We start from the raw sequence: 25,428 nt of genomic DNA, 5'->3' as shown, positions 1-25,428 counted from the left end.
TAGATGCAGGTCCTTATTAAGGCATCATCTCTCTTATTGTTTGTGACAACCTAGCAAAAAACTGTTTTACTAACAAAGAACTTCCTACAAGAGCATTTTCATGGATCTGTCCTTTCTTCCCCTCTTTTTTCCAGTGCTCCCTCCTTTCTTTGAATCCCTTCATTGGTTTCCTCTGCTCTGACATCAAGTCAAGGTTTGTTACACTCAGCTCTTTCAGTAACACTAGTAACTATTTTCCTGCTTTTTTCTATATGCTGTTAAGCATCCCATCTCTCTCTGAGCTAGTCCATGTCTTTTCTTTAAAAAATAAAACCTCCTGTAGAGGCTTCGTAGAGAAAATTTATCTTGTCGAGAAAAGATATTTGGTGATCTAATTTCCATTAGCAGATAAAATAGCTTTGATACTCTGTCATTGCTCCTGAAATATTACCACAAAATGAAACATCCTTATTATTCCTTTTACCCATGCATCTATGATTTATTATTAGAGTAAATGTATTCTTTCCTCTACAATATAGGCAGCAAAAAAAGATTAAAAAATAGGCTACACAGATTCAAGAGGTATATATCCATCAGTGGTCATCAAGCATGATGGTCCAGGTGTGCTTTTTCAGAAGCATATAAACTGATGATGGCAGCAAGTTGGAACATTATATTTGGAGAAAGAGTCCTGTATACCTGTCTTACTGGCCCATATGTTGGACACTGGTTAGTGGGCTAGTTGGGCATTTGCTCTGCTAGAGTCCCTACGTTACATTCCCACAGCTCTTATGTTCCTATAACTTAATGGGATAACCAATAAATCTTTCTGATAACCACTAAATCTTTCTGATATCGTCTATGCCCTTTGTCTTTTTCCACCCTTATACAAACCCTTCCCCTTTCTTTACAAGAGGGACTCACTTTGTGAACTCCTGTGGACTAGGATCCCATCTTATTTATCTGTCTTGAAAACTTCCCAGCACTTCTATGGGAACACCTAACATTCTGATTATTAATAACAAGAAAAATGATATTATGATGAGAGCAGCAGAACTGCTGCTGGCAGAATTATTTGCAATCCTAATTTCACATATACAACATGCTGTCCTGAACCTCTGCCCCTCCAGGTAATATCAGCTGGGGTTTTGTTTTGTTTTTCCTTTTCCAATTCTGCTGCAGGCAGTTTACTTTGCAGCTTCCATCCATTAATCTCAAAGTACTTTTACATAGAGGAATTAATTAAGACTCTTACATGCAAGAATTAATTAAGACAGTAGTAGGCATGTTTTATCATCTCCACGTTGCACATGGGGGAACTGAGGTGAAGAAAGAGTTGCCCAATTCTTTTGCAGAGCTGCGAATGTATTTAGGCATATATCATATCTTCTCAACCCAGTGTATAAAAATATCCTTTCTCTCCTAACGTTGTGAGGCAGATATCCAGTTTACCAAGTAAAATACCATTGACACACAGTCCTATTATTCAAAACGGAAAGGCTTCCCTCAGGCGAATACCTTGGCCAGTCAAATTTCTAAACACATCCCTCTTTCTTACTTCAGGCAGAAAGAAGTACACAGCACGAAAAGCAAACTACTGTAACTACTGTGGGATCTGATAACATTTATACTCTTCTAAAGAATCAACCCAATACCTGAAATCTGTAATCTTATCATCCCGCTTTAACAGACTCTCCCTCTTTCTCAGCATTCACGTGTATACTTCTGTTTGATAAAGAAAGAAATATAAACCTAATGACTTATGATTTTTATCTACAGTTCATAAAACCTTTGCACAGCTGACGCTGTACTATCACGCTTCTGAAATGCAACAGTGCCACCTTCAGATTATGCTAAATACGACTTTTTCACAAACCATCAGTATGGAAGAAGCACAGCAGTGATTCTTCTTTTCATCCAGACAAGTCCTGCTAGGAAGCCCAGAAGCACATGTATAAACCTGAGCAGAACCTCCACATTCACATACTGAAGCACAAATGTTCACTGGGAACAGCGGTCCTTTATTTTCATAAACAAGCATTAATAAAGAGCAATCAAATACTACTTTTTAATACCTGGCATATTAATTCTCTCATCATGAGAATGACAGCACATTCCCCTGCCACTGCACTACCAATGCACATTGGGCAAAGCAGCACATCAGCTGGGACCTGCTCCTGCTCTGCAACTTTCACGTAATTTGCCAACAGCTACAGTATACACTGTAAATATATATCTGTGTGCATGTATGTATATATCCTAGATACACTACACACATTACATACTGGATATAGTATGCATTATATCCCCCCAAAGGGCCCTGCTCTGAAAGAAACCTTCCAGAAAGTACGACCCCAGGTTGTCTTGCAGCCCCTCCCCACTATATAATGAGGTGCAGGTCTAGCACATTACCCATAGACACAGGTATACCTCCTGCCATGTCTCCTCCCTGCCAAATTGAGACTGTAAATCAAATGTGTATGATCCATTCTGAAGTTTCTTCTAAACCACAGCATTTGCCAGATCCCTTTTACCCTCAACAGAGGTATTTATTTAAAACTGAACCAGCCTGTCATTAAAAAATAAAACAGGGAACACTTTCAGTAAATTCAGTCCTGCTTTAAAAATTTGATTATTTTCCAAAAATTGGTGCAATGCTGTTTAAACAAGAAAGAACAGTTAATTAAATTTACAGTCTCTTTGCAGACATACTACATGTTTTATATTTGGTTTGATTATAATGGGCAAACCTCATCATTTTAAAGCTAAATCATTTGCATTTGTAATTAGAGCAAGTTCTGAAAAAAGTTAAAATACTTCTCAAATTAAAGTTTAGGCCTCTGGTATTTTGAATCTGTGATATTAGTTCAAATTACACATATTGGACTGGAGAATATTAAATCAATACAGACTTGAAAATCAAGGTGGGAATTAATTACTTGAGTTAATTTCTTCGACCTTGTTCTACATTACTGAGAGAAGAAAGTAAGCAGAAAACACTCTACTCACCCACTGTCATACCGTCCATGTAACGCTTGATGATATCAAAGGAATCTCTTAAATTTCCTTCTGTTATGTCAAATATGATATCTGCCTGGTTGGCCGGATATGTAGGTGTGATGGCACGAAGAAAAATAATCTCTGCAAATAAAGAGTATCACAGAATGGACTGAGAAGTTTTTGAAAACATCACTGAAGAACTCAACAGAATTTGATCGAAAATGACTTGTCCTCAAAGCTGGTGGAGGACACCTCCCCAGCCCCAGTCTGTCCTTTAAAATGGAAAGAAAGAACATCTGGGGAAAAGGAGGATTTGGATAGATTTATTTTCTCCTCCTGCACCATCCAAGAAGCCCTGAAGCCAAAACACTATTGCTTTGAGAGTCCAGAAAGACCACTCTTAGAAACCAGTCGGACTTCCAGCATGTACCCAAAGAGGACAACACTGAGGATCCCCAGGGTGGGCAGTGGAGGGGGACCAAACAGATAAACCCCAGAACTCTGATTCCCTTAGGCAGTTACACAAAGTATTGCCATTGCAAATTACAGAGTCCTTTTGAGTATTGGAGGAGGGGTTTAGATTTAAAAAAAAAAAAAGTGAAACTGTTTTTCAAGCCTCTTGTGAGGGAGGTAAGTATTAGCATTCTCATTATTATCCTCTCTCTACAGATGATGAAACTAAACCATGGAGCTGTAAGAATTCACCCAAGGCCATATGCTGAATTACAGTTTAGGAACATCTTCTAGGCTTCGCTAGTACTCTCAGCTCGCTAGGTCTCATCTCTTTTTATTAAATCATGAGGATGGACTAATGAGGGAACGGTTTGGGAAGCATCCTGGGCCAAATCCTTAGCTCTGCTGCCAGTACATCTGGTGAAGCTGAAGGGGCGTGTATGGGAGTAGAAGTGGCTACGGGGCATTCCTCCGTTCCCTGTGAAGTAGGGCCAGCCAAGGCCTGAAACAGGCCTGACACAATCTACAGCAGCTCTACGCAGCTAAGTTATTAGTGGTTATATTGTTCCTATACGAACGAGGATTTGGACCTCTCTTGCCCTACTCCTTCTGCCTGGTACAGAAGTGAAGAATCAGCTTTGGCTTTCATTTAGGACAACTTTCTGAGATAGCAAGGCTGAGACTCTGGGTGCATCAGAAGTAGGGATTTAAGATCTTGAAAAAACCCTCCAAAATAATCTTACTTTCCTCCATCCCCTTCTTCTCTCTCTGTGTCACACAGTAAGTTGCCGAGTGGCTCATCCTACAGAGAAGCAGGGCTGCAGGCAGTCATTCCGCCTGTGGATGTGTACGCAATCTCCAATGAAGCTGCCAGAATATGAATGCAAATGCCAAGGAGCAAAAACTGGCTCTTGATCTCTTAAGTTTATATGTGAACTAAGCAAAGTGAGTGCGATCCTTATGAAACTGCAGGACTTACTTAAAAACTCACAGGTACTGCAGAGGCCGAAGGAACTAAAGAAATACACGAATGCCCGTGAGAGTGCAGCATCTGGGGCTGGAAAACTCACTTTGGATGACTGGACAGCCACTCACTTGGATGCTTTTTGAAGATCTTATCTTAAAAACTTTCTGTCCAGTCCTTGGAATTTCCCTTCCTTTATTTTATATTTTAAAAAACAACACTTATTTTTTTCATAGGTCAAAAATCAGTAAATCACAGTCCTAGATAGCATATTCAATATAATGTATTTTGTGATTAACGTTTTCATGTAGATAAAGGCTATATTCTTGGAACAAGCCACCTGTCAGTAGCAAACAGACCATAAACAGATGAGAGAAATATAATGAGCACCTACTTCTTATGGCAAAATCTGCAAAAAAAGGAAGGAGAAAGTCATGGGGTACACTGCTATTATGGGAGTAAATGTGAATTATGTGGTAAATGGGAATTCAGACTCAGTATTTCCTTAGACTGGGAAGCTGTATGAGTTAGAGCTCAGAATGACTTTCTTTGCCCCATAAAATTAAAACTCCTGGATATCGAAGGTTTTAATTAAATGAATAGTACACTATAATTTGGAACTGTGCAAACATTTTACTGCACCGGTAGCTAGTCTGGCTTTAGGCAAGGATTTCCGGTGGAGGTTTTATATGTTGTAGTCTATTAAATGGAACAAGGAACAAACCACTTACCTTCAGGTCTTGTCAATTCTCTGAACGTGGGCAGTGAAATGACAGTGTGGGAAATTGTGTGGACTGGATCCAAGACACAGTTGACATCATTTGGTCGACAAGACTTAATGCAACGGATAGTATCTGTCTTTTCAAGTCTGACACTAAGAGAAACGAGAGAGAGATGCATATATATCCTGAAAATTAATTACTTTGTGCTTTGCAATCTGGGGAGCTAGAAACTGCAATTGATGTAAGTGTTCATTCTTCACCTCAAAAACTTAAGACAAATGCAGATCATCAGAACTGCTGGACCACTGAAAAATTTGGCTTGGCTAAGAGCTGCAGTCAAAACCCCCTCAAAGCCAGTTCTTCAAGCCAGGCATGTAAAACTAGGGAGAACTGTAGTGCATAAGATGCCATGTAAAGTCTCCTTACAACTACAAACAGGACCCAACAACTAGGGCTAGATCCTCAGCTGCAGTGCACTGGCGTGGTCTCACCAATTTCAGCAGAGCTACACTTACTTGCACAAGCCTTTTTGTACTCCATGTGGTATCAGTCACATAAAGCAGAAACAATTGTTTCCATTCTGGAAATCTGGCAGGAAATATCTGAAGGGCCAATTTTCTTTCACGATCTTCAGTGCAGCAAGAGCCAGAAAAGCCTCTCTTAAGTCTTTTTTTTCACGCCCCCCCCCCCCCTTCAATCTAAACTGAGAAAACAGAGAGGAATGGGAACTGGGGGAGGAAAAAAGTTAACCACATTATTTAAAACCTCAAAGATTGAATTCTGAGTTTGGGGAAATGGTAAGGGTCATTTCATATTCCATCTCAACCAGCTGCTCATTCGTCCTTGAAAGTCTATTAAAAGTTAAATGACTTCTTCTCACCCTTGTCCACTAGAGTGAATTTAAAGTCACTTACAGTTCAAGAACTTCACACAATACCCGGTCTGTGTTCATGAGAGATGAAAGGGCTATGCTGGGACTTACAATGTGACTAAGCCCCACAAATGATCTCAACTTTGACCTGCCCATTTCTTCATATTTCTAAGTGGAAAAAAGAAAAGACTGCAGTGTCAGAGGGGGGGAATTAAAAGATTAAAAGGAAGAAAAATTCACTGAGTAAAAGGAAAACAAAAATGGAAGCTTTAGTTTGTCAGATACCTCTAGAAACAAATGGTTCTTGCTCTTTTCAAAATGTGTTACTCAAGTCCACACCTACAAGCCATCTTTTTTCAGATGTTCAAAGGGACTTTATGGCTCTATTAATAATAAATACTTCAGTAACTTATTATATGCTACCCACATTTGCTCATCAAAGAAAGCAAAGCCCAACACGCTGATATTGTATGAAGCTAAAATAAAGATAAAAGAGAAAACATGAATCAACATTAAGGAAATCATGCTTCAACAGATGTGAACTGGCATAGTCCACGGGAAGGCAATGAAGCTGGCTTAATTTACACCAGCTGAGTCTGGCTTGTTATTCTCACTCTGTAGTTGATGTTTGGAGACTGGCAAGGAGACAGAGGCCAGGAGAGACCTTTTACTTCCCACCTTTACCTGGGTACAAAATTTCATCATTTTCTAGACATCTCACAGGGACAGAACAGGGCTTTCTGCTGAAATGCCTCATGCTGGTCATTTTAGAACAAATTAATCCTGGATATATGGACATAAGTCTGACCTACGATAACAGATTCCATCCCCTTATTTTAAAACTCAGCTGCCAAATTAAGAAAGGACTTCCAGCTAGCTGACCCTCAAACCTCTGAAATAAGGATCAGCTAAATTACATACTCTAGTTCCAGCATAAACTAGTCTATTTCAAAATACGTCACAAATAGAATTGAGGCAAAATGTACATCATTCATGTTTGTTTCCCTCTGTCTGTTTTTTTTTTTCCTTACTGTGTATAGAGGAGTTCAGTAGCCATTTACATCTATACAGCCATACAACCAAACACTGCATCTTTCCTCATGACCCCGCTTAGCTGGGGTCACAACAGCCAAGCCAGACGGGTTTTACTTCCAATAATGTGTTTCCAAATTCTGAAAAAGTTCTTTAAAAGTTTCTCTCTTTGTGTTATATAACACATAAATAATAACTATACCATCATCTAAAGGTTTTAGGGACACCTATAAACAGTAGCTTGCATAACTCATTTTGGGACATTATCACTAATGAAGTACCGGTACAATGCATACAGCATGCTGAATTTTCATAGCTGTGTTTAGATAATAGAATTTGTATGCAAAAACATTGTGGTGGGAGTGTCTGAAGTGTTCAGTATTGGTCTGCCATTGCTCCTTCCTGGGAAGGAAAGGGAGCTTTACTCTCGACTTCAGCTGGAACAAAATTTGGCAAACACTACAAATATTTCTGAAATTCTCATTCGATAATGCCATAAATTTGTTTAAGATGAAGTCGTAAGTAAGACTTACGTTCATAATTCTCACTTCTGATTCACTGGAGTAAAGCATTCTGACATGAATTAGGTACCCTGAATACAGAAATGGAAGATCACAACGATCACAATCGATACGTGTTAGCTCCTAACTAAAACTAGTTTCTAGATCCACCCAGCTTGTGACCATACATGTGATATAGATAAACATTTGTGTCAGCTCTACTTCATTGCACCATTTCTCTCTCCTCTTACAAATCCCACAACCTTTTTTTTTTGCATGCTCTGTCCACACTGCTAAACTTGGGTTTGTGCTTTCATTTTCCACTGCCTAAATATTCATTCTCCGATCTCCTTTCTTTTGATATCCCTGCTAGTTGCTTCAGCATATCCAAAGTGCAGTTGGTAACACTTTGTTCTCTCGTTGCTTTGACATCTTTAGACATCTGGAGCAACTTCTTTGACAACCAGCATCTATTTCAAATCCTCTTATTTGCTATTAATGATGTACTCTGATCTCAAAACACTTTTTATTTTATCCTTACACATCATCTTTGCATTTGATCTTCTGATTAGCTGACATTTTCCTTTTTGCTCATGTCCTCCTATACTGGGGACTGTGACTGACAAAAGTTTCCTCCTAAGTGCTGAGAACTTTCTGTATTCAAATCTTCCCTTCAAGTTTTCTCCCTCTAACAAAAAGTGCAGCTTTGGAGCTGGTACCTCCTCCAGGCCTTTTTAATTTAAAAAAGTTAAGAAACAGCTCAGTTGCTCTGATGATTTTGCAAATAATCCTTTCCTGAATATAATTTTTTATTTCTTCTTGGGTCCTGGTGTCATTCCTTTTCATATTCTCTGTTAGATTCAATTAGTAAGTTCTTTGGACCAGGAACCATGATTTCATTTTCATTTGGAAAAAAACACGCACATAAATGGTGCTACATAATTACACACATGTTCTTGAAAGCTGTAGCTACACTGCAGCATTAAAGCATCTAATACAGGAGAACCTGAGCTCCATGTTCTTGAATTACTTGCTGAATGAAATTAATATGGTAGTATTTTACAATACTGAGGGCCAAATTCTCGTACTCCCTTCTTTTCCTGCCAAACAAATATATATTAATACTTGCAAAAATGAAGTTTATTTTTGAATCTTATCCTACTTAATTATGGCCTCATAATGAACTGGTAGCCAGAGGGCATTTATATACAAGCATCTTCTGTGGCGGTAAGAAACCCCATTAGCTCAAGTAGCATGGGCTTGTGCTTTCAATATTTAAAGCTGGGACTCTATCCCCACTGGCAACTTCTGGCAGCTTTATAAGTATGTGTCAACAGACTTATTAAACATTGGCATTCCTCGTGAGACTTGAACTCCTGTCAGCCAGCTGGGATAAACTTTGCCTTAGGGAACATGTAATACTCTGGCAGAGTGCTGCGATCATGCCCCAATCTAGTCCCTGGCTGATGATGAGCCTGAGAGCCCACAGCTTACAGCTAACAGAGTAATTCCTTGTGTTCAGGTGATTAAGGCTTGTGATCTTGGTTTAGAAGGTTTCCAGTTTCTAACTTTGTACCTTGCCTGTGCTGCCTGTATTTACATAGTGAGGCATTTTTCATACGTGCATTCACATGGATTATTCCTCATTCATCTATGGACTGACTATTCTGCCTATGCACCGGGCAGCAGAGATATCTGGATAGCCCAGGATGGTGTAAAAGAACATTAATTTTTAGATCATACCTCTGGGACTGACCTTTTAATATTTATCAATACAAGGACTGAAGAGTAAAATAAATCTTCTTCCAGCTCACAAAACAAAAGAATTCCAAAGAAATTCCAGTTGTAGCAAATTCCATAGAAGTAAAGGAAGAAAGTCGTAGAAGTAAAGGAAGAAAGATGTGGATATTGGAATTCTGGCTGATCTTTCAGAGCTGCTAGGGTTTGGCTGGGGTTTTTTTGGTGGTGGTGGGTGAAGTCTTTACAGTTAAAAATGTATCAGCTTTGATATGGAAGTTGGAGAGACAAAAATGTTATGAGACCAATTAAATATCTTTTTCAAATGTTCCTGTAGACACATCTCAGGATATAGCCTGTGAAATAGAAAGGAGCTCTCTGCTACTAGCTGAATACTGTTAGGAAGTTCATTGCTGTCTTCCCATCATTAGTTTTTCAGTTCAGTGGGAATTCCACAGAACGGAAGATGAAAAATCTTTAAAATACATGTTCTTTAGAGGAGATTCTCTTTTGCACTGTCCTTAGAAGTTAGAACTGGGATCTGTACCTGGTGGACATCAGCACAAGCTCATTGGCTACAACACAGCAATGATAACTAGCGCAGCTTGAGAATCTGACTCCACACTTTCAAAGTGATTTGTGTGCTGCGGCACCTCTGAGGTCCTAAGGCCCTAAGTTATACCCTTTTAATAGATTTTCAGAAAATGCACAGTATTTGCCCCTTACGTGATGAAACTCTCTAAAGATGTCTCAGTTGAGACAACTCAAATTATGCACCTATTTTGTTTTAAAAATTTAGACCTAAACATATGCAGCTGTGTATCATCAAATGAGACCGACTTCACTTCTGTGTGAAGTAAATTAATAGTCATCAGTGTTCAGTATATTCAGATAATAAGCTCTTGGATACCAATTTCTGCTTTTTATAATGATGCAGAGTACACGTAAGAATCTCCCCAAACTGAGACGTTCAGCGATAGGGGAAAGTGGAGAACTGTAACGATGATGGCAAATAAAATGCAAGTGCAGCATGCAACAGATGAACTAAAACTTTATTAAAATTGGGAAAAAAAAAGCTACTCTTAGAAGAGAAAAAGTAGCCACTGATGCCTGTAAGGTAGGGATCAAAGCTGTGCAGAGACAAAGATAAAAACTTTGGCAATAAATGTGTTGACAGTTCCATGACGGGAAAGTTGCATTTGAATTGTCAGAAGAAGGTCTCTGGGCTCTGTGATTTGCCGCTGCATGACCACAATGCCACTGTGGTTGTTCACTTTTTTTGTGGTGAAAAAACCCTCTTGGTTCCCGCTGATGATGGACAGCAGAATTTTATCCCCAGGGACAGCATTGGAAGGGCCCATGCGGAAAATGTCGGTGGGTACTTGAATGTTGGTAGGAAAAGAGAGGTGATAGTAGGTTATTCTCAGAGGCAGGCTCTGGCACTCCTTATTTTCATTACAAGGCAAGCGCTCACAGCGACTGCAAGAAAAGTGAGAACACAAGACAAGAGGAAGATTAGTGTACATTTAGCAAGCGTGATAGGAGAGCAAGGGCAGTGGGGGTGGGAAAAGATATGTTGACTTGCATACTGTATCCATTCTTCAGCCTGGCACCTCAGTCATATTGCAAATGGACACTTATTAAATAAGGATGAACTTGTCTGTAGTTGGTGCTTTTGGAGAAGCGTTGCCGTTTTCAGAAGTGTTGCCATTTCTTTGCATGCACAGATGGATTGAGTCTGGCATCTCAGGGGGGGTGAGAGTTTATTTGCATTTAGATCAGCTAAGCTCTTCCTAGGGAGAACACTGACCTTTTTTTGCCCCCCCAAGTTTTATGCTTTTGTTGATTGGACATATGTTAAATAAAGGAAGAGATCCTATGTGGTTAGTGAGTTGACTGTGTCCTACTCAGGATGTCTGGCTGGATTTTAAGACTGAGCAAAGTATTATGAAAACCACAAACGTACAAGGAGTTGGTCTTTCTGAGAGAGAAGAGGCACTCTAGATACTGCACTATGCATATTCATCATCTGACAGCACACAGAGGAATGCAAAACTTATTTCCAACACTGCCTGTATGTTAAGGTATATTTGCTTTGAAGACAAACCTTCCTCCTGATGTGGCACAGTATTTCTCTGTGCTACCAGGAGAACCAACCTGAGTCAGTCTAACACACGCCTAGGCAAGCGCTGAAAACAAGATCCAACGGTGTGATGTCTCCAGCATGTGCCCTACGCATTCAGTCCACTCTTACGCGGCCTTGAGTCAAAGGAATGACGCTGGTGAGTGAGAAAGTTGCCCTCTGCTGTTTCCTTCCCTTATCACTAAGCACTGTATTACAGCCTCAAATCCAGAGAACTAGGAAGAGATCACCCATACAGGCTGAAAGTGAACAATGAATGTCAGCCCTAGAAATCAGGATCTGCATGGTGGGAGCAATCCCCTCCCTTTCTGTTACTGAGAGAAGTGAAGTTTGTCCTGTAAAATATGGCACAGACAGGTATGGGCATTAAAGTAACTGCTATTAAAGAATGTCGTAGTTTACCAGCATATTAATGAAGATCTGACATGTCATGCTACCTGGTGGGTTTGAGAAGTCTTTAGAGAACTGCATACAAGGAAAGATTATATGAATTTCAGATTAAAGATATGTCCAAATCACCACATTCAAGTTGGTATCCGAACATCCTCTCAGACAGGTACATGGAAGTAGAGGTAGACAGGACAATCTCAGCTGGATATTGACTTTGCAAAATTTGGGGATGATCAGGTTGTGCATTTAGCTCCAAACCTGCTTCATGCACAGCTATGAATCAATTAAATTATGTACAAGAGTCTTTCCACTCAAAAGCAATATTCAGTCCACAGGCTGAGGTTTTGGAACCTGAACTATTCGTTCATTTCTTTACTAAGAAGTGCTCCAGCATGAAAGCATGTTTTGCTTTGTACTACCTCAAGGAAATTTGAGTGCCCGTTTCATATATTTTATTTTGACATATAAAATTGAGCTCCTGTCAGGAGTATCTGGTATCAATAGAACTGTGGCTCATAAGCAAGCACTACTTTGTTGCCAGTGCATGGTGACCTGAATTGCAGGAACTTCTCATTATATGCAAAATAATCATTTTCAAAAAGACTAGTTAAAAGCACCCTCAGTTCTTCAGTTAATGTGTTCTATGTTTTCTTTTAATACCACTTGCAAACCAAAGTACAAAGCAATTCTTTGAAGACTTAAATGCATTCTTAATTTTATTCATGTGTGTAAAGAGCACACACAAGTCTTCACAGGATGGCCGGCTAATTAGGTGTGGATACTCTTGGAATATTTTCAGGTATAGTGAGTTCTGCATTCTTTTCTGAAATGTCATCAGTAACTCCACTAAAAAGAATGACTTGGTTTTGTTGAAATCATGAGGCTACTTGGTTTTGCAGAAATCAAGAAGCAAGTCAAGGCAGTTAATTTCTTAGTTGGAAATGTTTTCTTCATGTAAATCTTTTTGGAAGCACTTACATGCTCGTGAGCACTTAGATGCTCATAAAGATGCCATGATTTATTCTTTTATAAAAGTAGAAGGCATTTTATAATAATAGCCAGAATTTTAAGAGAACAAAAACCCAAAGCTCCCAGCTTCCTAAGATTTGAAAAAGGACATTCTGCTGATTCAGAAAGTTATTTGTGGAGACAGATGTGCCTGCGGCTAGGAGTCAGAATTACTCAAAATTCATCATCTTTTATCTTATTCTTTGGTGGTGCACACTACACACTGCACACTTCACTATATGTTTAGTTAATGTGCACTAATTGTTCCATCAAATAACCACAAAGGAGAGATAGCAAATATTATTGCTTTCAAGAACCAGAGTTCATTCTGGGGTCATGCATCACAAAGGCAATAAGCAATGAGCATTTAAATCCCAGTGTACACTCTAGATCTTATTTAAATGCTTCCCTTCAGTGGGCAGAAGAAAGTCATGCAGTGGGGGAATACAACAGTCTACTGCTAGTGAGTGAGCAGCCCAAGACCCCGGGCGCTGCTCCAGCTCCGTGGCATCTCAGGAGGGATGAGCCGGCCGTACAGCCACCGCGCCCTGCCACTGCGCCGTGTCGCTGTGGGAGAAAGCATGGGGGGCGGGGGGACCCGGCAGGAGAAGGGGAGCGCTGAGCAGACGCTGCCAGAGAAACCCAACCCAGAGCCCAAGCAACACTTGCACTGCTTTGCAGTGAAGCAGTTTTATACGCATCTTTGCAAACCTCTGCAATTAGGCACATTGGCTAGAAAAATAAGCATATACTGCTGCTAAACATGCTGAACAACTAACCAAGTATTATCACCAAACTATACACTACACATCTCTGAGCTTTGACCCTGTAGATTTCCAGAGCTGTAACAATCTTCCAGGCCTCCTAGAATATACTCCACTACAACGGCACTCACTCATGCTATCATCAGTGTGTATTTCTTTTCAGCAGGTTACACCACACCTTGAGGCCCAGATGAGCCATTGGCCGGGCTGCATCACCACACCGTGGATGTCTATATTTATGTTAATAGAGCAGCTCTGTAGGGAAGGTGGGTTTTGTCTTAAACAGACCAGAACTTAAAGGGAATGAAAACAACTGATGGTTGGTTTTCACAGATATTTCTTAACCAGAGGAGAATCTGGAGTCCCACTTCAGGCTCAGGTGGGAATACAGTATACAGCAGTACAGTAGACAGGATGGACAAATACTCTGCATGTTCCTCCTGTCTGGAGCTGGAAAGTCTCAAGGAGTTTTCAAGCTACAGAAAAGACAGACCCATCTTCATTTTGCCCTCGGCACTGAGCCTTTATGTCCTATCCTTGTCTCCTTCATCTGTCTTTCCCAACCTGGCTCCTTCTTCCTATCCTCCTTCCTTGCCTACTGCCCTTCCCGGTCACTCCAATGTTTGGCATCAGGACTGTCTACTCAGCCAGTACCAATCCTCCTATTCTTGCTTCATCCTCTCCTGGCTGACACTTGGTTCTCTCAGTTTCTACCTCACAGCCCTAGTCCCAAAGCATACACCCTTTCCCTTAGTATCTTTGTGCAGCCATCCCAAATTATTCCTTGCTCTGATGGTCTTCATCCAAATCTGGCATCAATCACCCTTAACCAGAAGCTCCTGACTCCTGTGGTTGGTTTCTGACTTGTCTCTAAATTGTTTTACCCAATTTTACCCAATTTTACCTTCTACCCCTCAAGCATCTCCCAGATTAATTCTCCTCATCTGGTCATACCTTCAGATCCTTCCCTCCCTGCATTCAGCCTCCTTATCCCTAAGTACGCCTTTCCTTCTTACCAAGTCGGCTCTTCTCTCACCCGTGCTAGAAAGAAGCTTTCTTATCCATGGAGTCTGGGTGATCTTTGAAAGCACAGAAGAAACAGGCTCTGGGGTTGTCAGGGCCAGCAGCACCTGGCCCAGGACAGATAGGAGCTGACACTATGGGGAAGATCAGGCTTCTTTCTTGTGGCTATACCTGGGAGCAGGCTCAGACAGTCTGTGGAGTTGGTACCTGCACATTGTAGACTGCTGTAAAGAGCTGCAAGAAGCTCAGGTCTGCTAAATCAGAAGAGAATTGTCTGTTGCTAAAAAAGACCTCTCTATTGATAGGAAGAATTAAATTGCACTGAGGAAGACAGTCAAACACAAAGACAGATTGCCACTGAGGCTATGAAATCCTTATCATTCAAGGACTTGAAGCAAAGTTAAGCAAACAACTCTCAGAAATACTCCAGGTAGACCTGACTCTGTTTTGGCATACAGGGGTGGATTAAGATCACCCATCAAGGTCCTAATTTCCTAAGGTTAATGAAAAAAAGGCTAAATGCAATTTTACAAAGTTCGTAATTTCACAAGTTTCAGAGGTTTTTGGTAAGGATGACAAAAAGCACAAAAGTAATCTCCTAACAAATTTCAGATTTATGCACCAAAACATGACAGTAAACTGTTAAAAGAAAAAAAAAAATCACCAAAATGTCTTAAACACACAAAACAATGTGTTCCTCCCTACCCTTGTTCTTGGAAATGATTGAACTGCTTTGGCTGAAATTTGCCAAAACTTGAGCCTGAGTCAGACACCTGGCATGTAAAATTTCAGCTGGTGGTTATGTTTTGGCAAAATTCTAAGCAGCTGAAAACAGGTCCTAATAATGAGAAGCGACAGGCAACCTTAATAATACGCAGACATGTCTAGAATATAAAAATATTTCCCAACCTGGCTCAGTGCAGCACGCATTTCTGACACACCGCCATAACCACTTCTTTATCTTTTCTACTCTTTTTCTTGGCTTAAATATTACAAATATTAGACTTCAGTGTCGCATAAAGAGAATTTAATTGTTATGCAATTTGAAAACAAGAAGTGTTTGGCAAGGCAGTACAGCAAGTTAAGTCCTATTGTGAGTAGCAGTAGATCTTAATTATCCTTGGAAAAATACCAAGCCTATAGGCTGATCAAGGGGAAAAAAAAAACAAACCAAAAAAAACCCCAAAAAACAGAATTTAAGCAAAAGAGATAAGACCTTCAATAAAATTGTTACCATTAAGGATCAGACCACGCCAGGCACTTTGCTGGTCTTTGGGGAAGGTTACACAGGCTGTTTCCTCCTGAAGCTCAGGCTACCTAACAGCATCCTGAGCTTTTAGCCTGTAGCATGGGATGATCCTGCGATTACTTCACCTGATGACAATCACCACTGCAACAGCCACCATGCAAAAATCTCTGCTTTAAAGGTATTGGGTAAGGAAGCTTCTGGATCACTGAGGGCTGTTGCCTGTACGTAAGGATTTTAAGGACAAATAAGAATGAACAAAGTTGGATGTGCAGGACTGAGGCCTATTAAATTATAGCTGTTCCAAAGAAAATACTGGAGAATAGGGCAAAAAATCCCATGAGGTGCCAACTTGATGGCAATGGAAAATGTGTTGTCTTTCTTATGATGTGCCAAGTTGGTGAAACTGGAATGTGTTTTGAATAAAAAGGGGAGGAAAACGGTATCTGTAATAGATGCGATGTTATGAGAAGCCAACTATTTTGATTTTAGAGTCCTGGCACAAAGCTGGGTGAAAAAGTGATTTAATGTCATTATCATGCAAAAGCTAATGAAGATATGCTAGCTATCAGCTATCTTGGGCTATATGTGCCAAAAATAAATGATTCAAGAATATGTAAACTGGTTTGGATGTAAAAAGGGTGCTAAAGAGCTGTCTTATGAAACTGTTCCCCAGTGGGCACAAGGTAACCCAATACATAAACCCTGATCCTGGCATGTTGGTATAATACTCGTACACTGGCTAAGTATGAGACTACCTATCTACCCACTGAACTAACTTGGACTTTTTGCAATAAAGATAATGAACTCATATTGTCTTTGGTTTATGCAAACACATTTTCGACAATAAATTTAGTAACTGTGTCTGTAGCTGTTGAGAGGGAAAAAAAATAATAAATCCAACAAGATAATAACTCAAGGAATTAAAGTAATTAGAACTTCACTGAGCAGCTACAGGATTTGTGTCTGACTCATAGCTTAATTATAGCCCTAGCACATCAGAAGAATCTCTCCCTATGAATCTGAGTTAGGCAGAGTAAGCCATTACAGGGCCCCAACAACCCAGACACAGAAAAACAACTCAGACATTCTACTACTTCCCCAAAAGATCCCTTACATCTCAAATAACCATTAATTTCAACACATGCATAAAAATATAGATAAGAAAGAAGATGAAATGGAATGTGTGTGTACGATGTGTATTTTATAAACCTAACTTTGCAACTCAGGGATGTCCATAAGAGTAGAAATCTGCTAATTCTGCTTAGTGGCCCATTGCAAATGACTTTTTTTGAATCAGGATACAAATGAACCCACAATATTACAAATAAAGAGAACATCTGCATCACGAGGCACTGCTTGTTTATTGATGTGACAAATATAATTTAATTACTATTGACACTTCTCAGAATACAAGCATATTTTATAAATATCTGTTTTTATACCATTAACTCCCTCTACAGCATTCTGATCAAATATATCTGCCGTGCCACTTATACGGCATTTCACAGATTAAGGTTTAAAAGGAAACTAATCCCCACAAAGTCCCTCTGATGAAGATCAGCATTAGCTTCATTCTACAGAGGAGGCACAGAGTACTCAATTTTATCGAAAAGATGATGGGCATGTGAACACTGACTGTGAAAAGCAATAGCAGGCTGATGATAAATGTGATTTACCAGCTTTCCTCCCTAGCTGGTAGAGCATACACTTACCTGGGTATGGGGCACATGGGGGGGACCGCGGAGCAGCCTTTGGTGGAATCGCTGGAGTACAGGGGGGCCATAAAGCCACAGGGCCGGAGGAAAAGCAGTCATCTGCATCAGCCATAAACTCTAGCTATGCAACTGAAATTTTGCAACAACTTCTCCCCTTTGCTAGCACCATTTGATGCGTATAAATGAGTTGCCAGCTGCCCCTCCTCCCAAAGCTGTCTCATATTTTCAACACCAGAATGCAGAGACTTTCTCTGAGCTAGGTTAAGAGAGAGCAGCAGCTAACATACCACCCTTGCTAGGATTCTCAGCTTTTTTAACAGAGGTGAAATGGTACTAAAAATAAGACAATCTTGCAATGCTTTGCAGCAGCATTGGTAAGAATTCAGAGAGAGAGCTAAAAAGAACTCTTTCACTGGAGTGTAATAGTAAGGAAAGACTACGTGTGAAAGGAAATAAATGTCAGAATTTTGAAGCTGAATGTAACCCTCCTAACAGGTTGCCTGCAAGGTAGCCAGAGAGAGGACATCAGCTTATGGCTCTAGAGATCATTATGATGCAAACCACTGACACATGGCATTTTTTAAGGGAATACCTCTTTCTTAGACTGAAACAGGAGCATGAGAAAGGGATTAGACCTGTGTGTGCAAAACATACAGAAGACCTACCTACAAAATAACATATTTGCCAGAATCTGTTATGTATTCAGTTGGCAGCAGCATGACATAAAGGAGATCATGTCACCAAAAAGCTGTTCAACCTTGAAAAAGAAAGTACTTACGTATCTCCTGACTTGCGGTAATTTTCTGGACATTCCAAAGACAGACAGCGAAAGCCCCCTTGGATATTAAAGCAGGTCTCATTGAAAGAGCAGTTGTGGCTTTCTGCAACACATTCATCAATATCTGCCAAATGGAAAAAGGTGAGTGGATTAAACATGTGCCTTTCCTCTACTTGCAGGTGCCAGATGATAAAAGTATCGTATTAGATACTACTGAACATGGGATGCAATTAAACATCATTACAGGATTGGAAGGGGAGGACAGGAGAACAAAAAATGAAGAAAACTAACCCAAAAAGCGGGCAAGAACAGGAAAAGGAAGAGCAGCAGTGCCACTAAGTGGACAAGACCTAAATACTTGCTCAAATGTTTATAGCATGATATTTCCTTTTAATGGCTAAACTAACTCATACCATTTCACAGTGGGAATCTTCATCTTCAGAATTTGTTAGAATTCTTCAATGATGTTATAAAAAGTATTCTCCACTGCATTCTATAGTTTATAAGAGAAATTTCCTGTGTATTCATTATAAATTAATGGTTTCTTCAGATTTCAAGCTGATGTTTACTGCTTTACCTGTATTATTGTTGTTAATATTGTATTATTTCCCTATTAGGAAAGGCATACTTTTAAACATAAAAACTTGCTAGAACTTTTCAGAGGTCCACAATCCAGTTAAGTATTCCTGCAGTTATTGAACTCACCTTGGCAGCTGCGTGCGTTGGGTGCCAACCTGTAACCAGTGGAAGGACAAGTACATTGAAAGCTTCCAGGAATATTAATACATCGAAAGGAACAGATATGCCCTCCAGTAGGTAAAGCACATTCATCAATATCTGCAAGAAGAAAACACCACTAATTTACTATGTGTTCATGACATTCAACCGAGTACATATGTACGGTGTTCCTGCTGCAAGCTTCAAACACAATTTCATTATTCCAATTGCTGAGCAAAGAAAAAAATCATCAGATACGGGTGGCTCTAGTCAATAAAGGCTGTCAGGAATAAATGGAGGTGTGAAGAAAATTAAAAGCAATATACAGGCCCACGACACAAAGTTAATGGATAAGAGCAAGCACTTTACAGTGACGTGTATTACAGTACTTTACAAAAGGGAGGGAGATGAATAGTTTTATCCCTGTTCTTACAAAAACGAAATTAAGACGGGGTGTTCTGCCCAAGGTCTCACTGTCTAAGTAAGTCCTGGAGACCTAAGTCCAAATTCAGGATCTTGTTCATGAAGTCACACCCACATCCTTCTTGTACTTGAGGAAAACCTACTTAGACATTAGTTCAGAACCAGCCACAAAAAGAGGATATATGACATAGTACCTAGTAATGTTATGCATTACATATGTAACATATAAATGTGTTTGTATCTTCACTTGCTGAAGACTAGAAATTCTGCTAGTTCCTCACAAAAAGAAAAAAAAAAACTCTGGTAATTTACAAAAGTATGCCAAGCTACAATTCAGTGTAAACAGCAAAACTGACACCACACAAGCAGAGATACTTCTAGACTAGGACATGGGTGGAAGACCTTCATTAAATAAAGTTTCATAGTTTCACAGGAAAATACCCAAGAGAATCAAATGTTAAAATGAAACAATTACAGGAACATGGAACTGTTCATGTATGTTACAGTGAGAATAAGAAATGCTCACTCATCCTCTACCTGCAAAATGATAATGCTTACCTTCACATGAAATCCCATCTATGTCACTAAGTTGAAAGCCACGGCGGCAGTAACACTGGTAGGAGCCATACACATTGGCACACTCTTGACTACAGGGGCTGCTTTCACACTCATTTACATCTGAAATGCAAAATTATATACCTGAACCCCAAATTTCTTGCTATATTCATCACTCCTATTACAGGACTAAGGCAAAACTCTGGAAAACAATTTTTTAAATTAAAAAAAGATGGTATGCATGTCACTGGGTAAGCTAGAAATAAGGGGCTTTGAGTGTATTACTCTCAACAGGGTCTGCCAGTATAGATTAATCTGCACTGTGCTATTATTTCCCACTGTCCTTCAAGGTGTGTGACTTGGAGGGAGTCTTTAGGACCACACTTGCATTTTTATATCTGGATATCAGCAAGGATGGTTTTGAAGGTCTTGAATCTGATCTAGCTGAATCAGCCTTCAAAACACAGTAAATGCAGACTCATACACCTCTGTGTGATCCAGCCAAAGGGCAATACAGTGGAAGCTGGGCCACAGTGGCCTTGATTAATCATAACTGTGTTGATTTCTCATGCCATTCCAGTGCAGTCTTACAAGCTAAAATCAAACAGAAATACCTAAACAGCAATGAGCTGTATCTCACACTATACGCCAAAGCATATGACAGCCGTACCTTCACATGACCTGCCATCAGTTGAAAGTTTGAATCCCATGGTACAAGTGCAGTAATAGGAACCAGGAGTATTCTCACACTTGTGAGCACACAGGCGGCCTGGATAGCGTCTGCATTCATTGATATCTGCAATGATAAATATATACAGAGGTCTACGTATTGGCTGGCTTCACTGCAGTGGTAGTCTGGACAAGAATGTGATCACAAAAATTTTATTTTTATTTTCCACATCTAAATTTCATACTAGAGAGGGAAGGACTTGCTCAAAATGCTCATTTAGAAGCACCTTAGTGAATAATTGAATTAGATCTGTAAAGAAGAAAGTTGCTTTGATCTTCCAAAGGAATGTTTTGCTGTAGGTACATACAAAAGTATCATAGAAAACAATTACACGCACTCTCATAATCTTACCTTTTAACAGGATAACAGATAACATGTTGACAATACTAATTCAGCTTCCTTTGAAGTATCAGCATCTCTTTAATATGGTATTAGATTTATACAAATAATATAGTAGTCAATTTTACATTCAGATGAAAGAGGTTACGCAGAGAGCAATAACATTCTTTACACAGGATCATTTTTTAAAATGCCATGGCTGCACATATTTAAGTTGATAGGTGCAACTTACCAATACAAGTTCTACTGATGACATCAAAAGAATAGCCAGATTTGCACTCACAACGGTAATTGCCTGGGGCGTTTATACAAACATGTCCTTCTCCACAAGGCTGATTAGAGGATGAGCACTCATCCACATCTGAAAAAATGAGAGAAGTGATGAAAGTACACTTCTGAGCATGCAAGTTGAGAGAGGAGCAACATGTTAACATATTTCTGTGTCCCCTCAGAGTTATGAAGTGTTTTGAAACAGAAAGCAAGATTTTGATCTAGCTCTCAGCTTCCACAAGAAGGTCAGAGTCACAAATCCAAACTATTCTTACTGAAACAGGTAATCTCTCAGGTCTCCCGTTAATGTTGATGGACTTAGGAGGGAAAAGAAATCAGGAAATCAGACAATCTTTGGAGGAAATCAGGTGCAAAATTGTTTTATTATGCACACTCAATGTTCATGGATCAGATCTTCAGCTAGCGTAAGATGCCAGAGACCCACAGTCAGTAGTGCTTTGATAAGCCATTTAAAAAAACTGAAAACACATATAAAAACACCTCTTTTTGGAAAAGCCGCCTTAGTTAAAAGCCAGCCAAAGGCATATATGCCTTTCAACATTACTTGAATGTCTTCCGTGGGACATTACGTGGGCATTATGTTATACCTCTGTATTGGGGGGATTTGAAACCATACAGCATTGTTCCAATACACTAATATAGTCACAGACAATGCCATTTTTTGGGGATGATGATCATTTCTCCTTTTCTCAGAATATCGGGTTTCATGAGTTATATGAAGGTCAGAGAGTGGATCCTTGTCATTTTTCACTTGTTGGGACAGCCATGAGGGAAAGAACAGGATCAAGAATTGACTGTGAGAATGAGAAAAACTTGGGCAAACTGCAAGAAACTGGTAAACGTAAATCATAGATGTGATTTATTTTCTTCAAACAGTTTTGTCTTCAAAACTGTTACCTACCTACGCATCTTGTTCCATCTTCATTGAGGTGATAACCTCGGCCACAGCTGGGTGAGATTCGCTGGCAGGTATACGAGCCATCAGTGTTAATACACATCTGCCCAGCTGGGCATGGCATGTTGGTGCTCAGGCATTCGTTGATATCTACAAGAGCACAACAAGTCAGAGTAACTATCTGCTGTCTGAAGATGTTTAAGGCAAGATGCTTTCCTCATGTAAACCTTAAGAGGATTACATCCTGCTGTAATCCTTCAGAATTTGAAAAGCTCTGCCCATGGGAAAACACAACTATTCCTGTCATTTAGCTTCACCGATACAATGCTTCCAGGGTGAAGATCAGGAGAGGTATGAGAGGCCCAGATGTCACTGAAAAGCAGTGGAAATTGGGTATACAAAAACTTGTGTTTGTCTAAAAGCCTTTGAAAGTCTCCCCTAAACATACAAAGAGATGATCAACAATTCAGTGAAGGACCTATTTGGTAATATGTACTCATATAGGTAGTAGCTGCTAGAGATAAACTACTGCTCACAGGTATTCACCATGAGTACCTTACCTTGTCTTATGATAAGCTGTCCATGTAAACACATAAGAATGCGAATAGCTTCTTCATGTATTCACAGGACTATGCAGCCCTCTACCATCCATCAAATGAATGTCTGTTTTGTTACAAACTGGACATCATATCGCTTTGTGACAAAGATATCCTTTGCCTGGTAAGAAGCCACTATAAAGTAAAATCTCAGAAAATGTAATGAGGTGAGACTAAGCCGTATTAGAGTATGATCTGGTGTGGTGTATCTAGCCATGAAGGTAAGGAACTCACTGTTACACAAGGTTAGCATGTGCTATTAGTCTGGGGGAAAGGAGTTTCAGAGTTGGCAATCAGTTGCTACAGGAGGTACCGAGGCAGCCTTTGCTACCTGGAAAAGTTAATACAACTAAGACCTGACAGTTTGCAGGAGCAGCACTGTTTGTGAGTGTATGGGCTTGCATCCCACAACCTTCAGCAAGGTCCAGCTTCACGTGACTAAAATTCTCTGCGTAAAATTTTCCCAACTGTTTCTCCGGGGTATTATCATCATTTTACACAGTGGTACTGTTAACTGTTGAAGAGCTACTGCCTTCCAGTTGGTATAGTATTAAGCACAGTATTTAGCTTGCAAAACGTTGGCTGCCTGAAGATGGAGAAGGGTATGTCATTTCAGCCAGGCCTACGCCAGCTCACTGGAGTGTAAAATTTTCAACTTAATTAACACTGGAAATACAGGAAAGTTTTCATACTCTTCCCCCATCAACACCACGTAGGGCAGCATTTGATTCACATTTTGTAAAATCAGCCTGTGAAATCGTTTTGGTAAATATTTTGAGCAAATGCATTTTAGCGGACATAACTATCGCTGCTGCAAATTGATGTGGCTTTGCTAGTGTCAGTGAAGGCACGCTGACTTCTAACAACCATGGACCTGGTGCTAGCTATGGCAGATATACGTCTTCAAAGGGTTTGTTGTGCACAAGCCCTGGCCCCCTTCATTTTAAAGGCTGCAATTTTGTTTTCAGCCTCAGTGTTTCCAGTGTCAGATTTCGGCACTACAGGGTATGATATGGTCAGGAGAATGAGGGGCTGACAGTGAGCTAGACTTGGCAGCTGCTGCTGCTCAGCCAGTTCCACAAGTCCAAGACACGCTACGCCGCTGGGGGAATTCAAAGTTAAGTTGAGACTTGAAAATACTACTCAAGGGAATAATTGATAGATTTGTAGGTCACATTAGACAATTCCATTTAGAGTCTGCTGGATACCAGTAATTCTAACATATTTATATATATAAACGTTATCATTCTGTTTATAGGAGCCTTGGAAACAAGGCATTAGCCCGACAGGTGGTAATCAGTCTTTAAAATAAAACTCCTCTCCATGGTGTATTATAACTGGCCCATCGTTCTCATACATAGTAAGGTTCTTGATAAGCTGTAACTAAAGGGGGACAGGTCTGGAAATACCTACATACCTGCAGAACCATGCATACTAATATCAACAAAGTATGTTACAAAGGATGTCATAAATTACAGCTTTTTATACTAAGCTTTAGCTAAAACCTTTTGGATAGAGAAAGATAAACCATATCACAAATTTTTTACAAATTTTGTTTCAGATAAAATCCCCAAAGACTTAATGAAAATGCTTAAATGCAGCTAAAAGTGCCTTAGGTAACCAAATCTCACTACAAACAGAGATCTAGTATGTAAGTCTTTTATTTAAATGGTTTTTGTCTGTAAATCTTACCTGTGGGACCAAGCCTGCCTTTAAAGGAGCAGAAAAAACACATAGCAGAGCAATGCATACATGCATGAAGAATGACTTGAGAAGCTCAGAACTCACCCAGTGAAACTACAACTTACCTCATAGGCGAGACGTAAGTATTCACTGAAATAAGAATATATCTTACCAATACAGTTGCCTAGTGCATCTTGTATAAACCCATTCATGCACTGTAGCTTGGGTCGGCAACGGAAAGATCCGGGAGTATTCTGACAGATAAAATCGGGGGGGCAGTTATGAGTACCAGTCTCACATTCGTCAATATCTGGTACATCACAAAAAAAAACATGGTTAGCAGGAGTTTGAGAGAAGCTTCTTCATCACATTTAAAACATAAGACATAGTTAAAAATGTCAGACAGATTAATCCTCAGCATATCTTCATGCAGTTCAATGCAGTGAGCCAGGATCAATCTGACCTACTACCTCAAACAGAATCTCAGTAAAAACAGGTAGAATAAGTTAAGGGGTTTTTATTATTTTGTTTTTAACATTATATATAGGGGGGTGTGTGTTTATTATGCTTTACAAGTTTAGTTCTCACAACCAAATTATTCAAAATTATTACAGAGCACCTCAGCAGTGTGCTTATACATGGGCTCAGCTTTGAAGTCAGTAAGATTTAATTGTATGTCCAAGTGCAATTTTAATTTTAACCTTAGATCCAGTACAGACATTGCTCATTTCTTTTGTAAGTGAATTAATTGGCCTTGATTCTCATCCATATTAAGGCTTGCAATATCCTTGCAATATTGTGCTTAAAAATGCACAGAAATATGATTTCTGCTCACTTTAATATTCCATTCCAGTTCAGAATAGACAAGAAA

The 25,428-nt window shown here is 39.7% G+C and overlaps 1 protein-coding gene across 2 annotated transcripts in view; it reads right to left on the bottom strand.

Moving 5' to 3' along the window:
* The window catches only part of FBLN1 (fibulin 1), an 84,079-nt gene that overhangs the window by 19,670 nt on the left and 38,981 nt on the right, over window positions 1-25,428 (bottom strand). Inside the window, exons 8-16 of one of the 2 annotated variants that reach the window (XM_087767339.1) lie at window positions 24,730-24,867; window positions 22,285-22,428; window positions 21,325-21,453; window positions 20,694-20,819; window positions 20,027-20,146; window positions 19,034-19,165; window positions 18,329-18,452; window positions 5,128-5,270; window positions 2,989-3,120 (exon numbers count right to left, since the gene is read on the bottom strand). In XM_087767339.1, the coding sequence (XP_087623465.1) occupies window positions 2,989-3,120; window positions 5,128-5,270; window positions 18,329-18,452; window positions 19,034-19,165; window positions 20,027-20,146; window positions 20,694-20,819; window positions 21,325-21,453; window positions 22,285-22,428; window positions 24,730-24,867 (1,188 nt within the window). Of the gene's footprint in view, window positions 1-2,988; window positions 3,121-5,127; window positions 5,271-10,293; window positions 10,738-18,328; window positions 18,453-19,033; window positions 19,166-20,026; window positions 20,147-20,693; window positions 20,820-21,324; window positions 21,454-22,284; window positions 22,429-24,729; window positions 24,868-25,428 lie in introns of those variants that run through there. The other variant, XM_087767340.1, reaches the window with a different exon arrangement.

Source organism: Nipponia nippon, unplaced genomic scaffold (genome assembly GCF_047370975.1).
Source record: "Nipponia nippon isolate SJK-2023a ecotype South Korea unplaced genomic scaffold, ASM4737097v1 scaffold_3, whole genome shotgun sequence".
NCBI classification, from domain to species: Eukaryota; Metazoa; Chordata; class Aves; order Pelecaniformes; family Threskiornithidae; genus Nipponia; species Nipponia nippon.
Note: the sequence above shows the minus strand (reverse complement) of the source record. Positions and strands in the feature narration are given on the sequence as shown.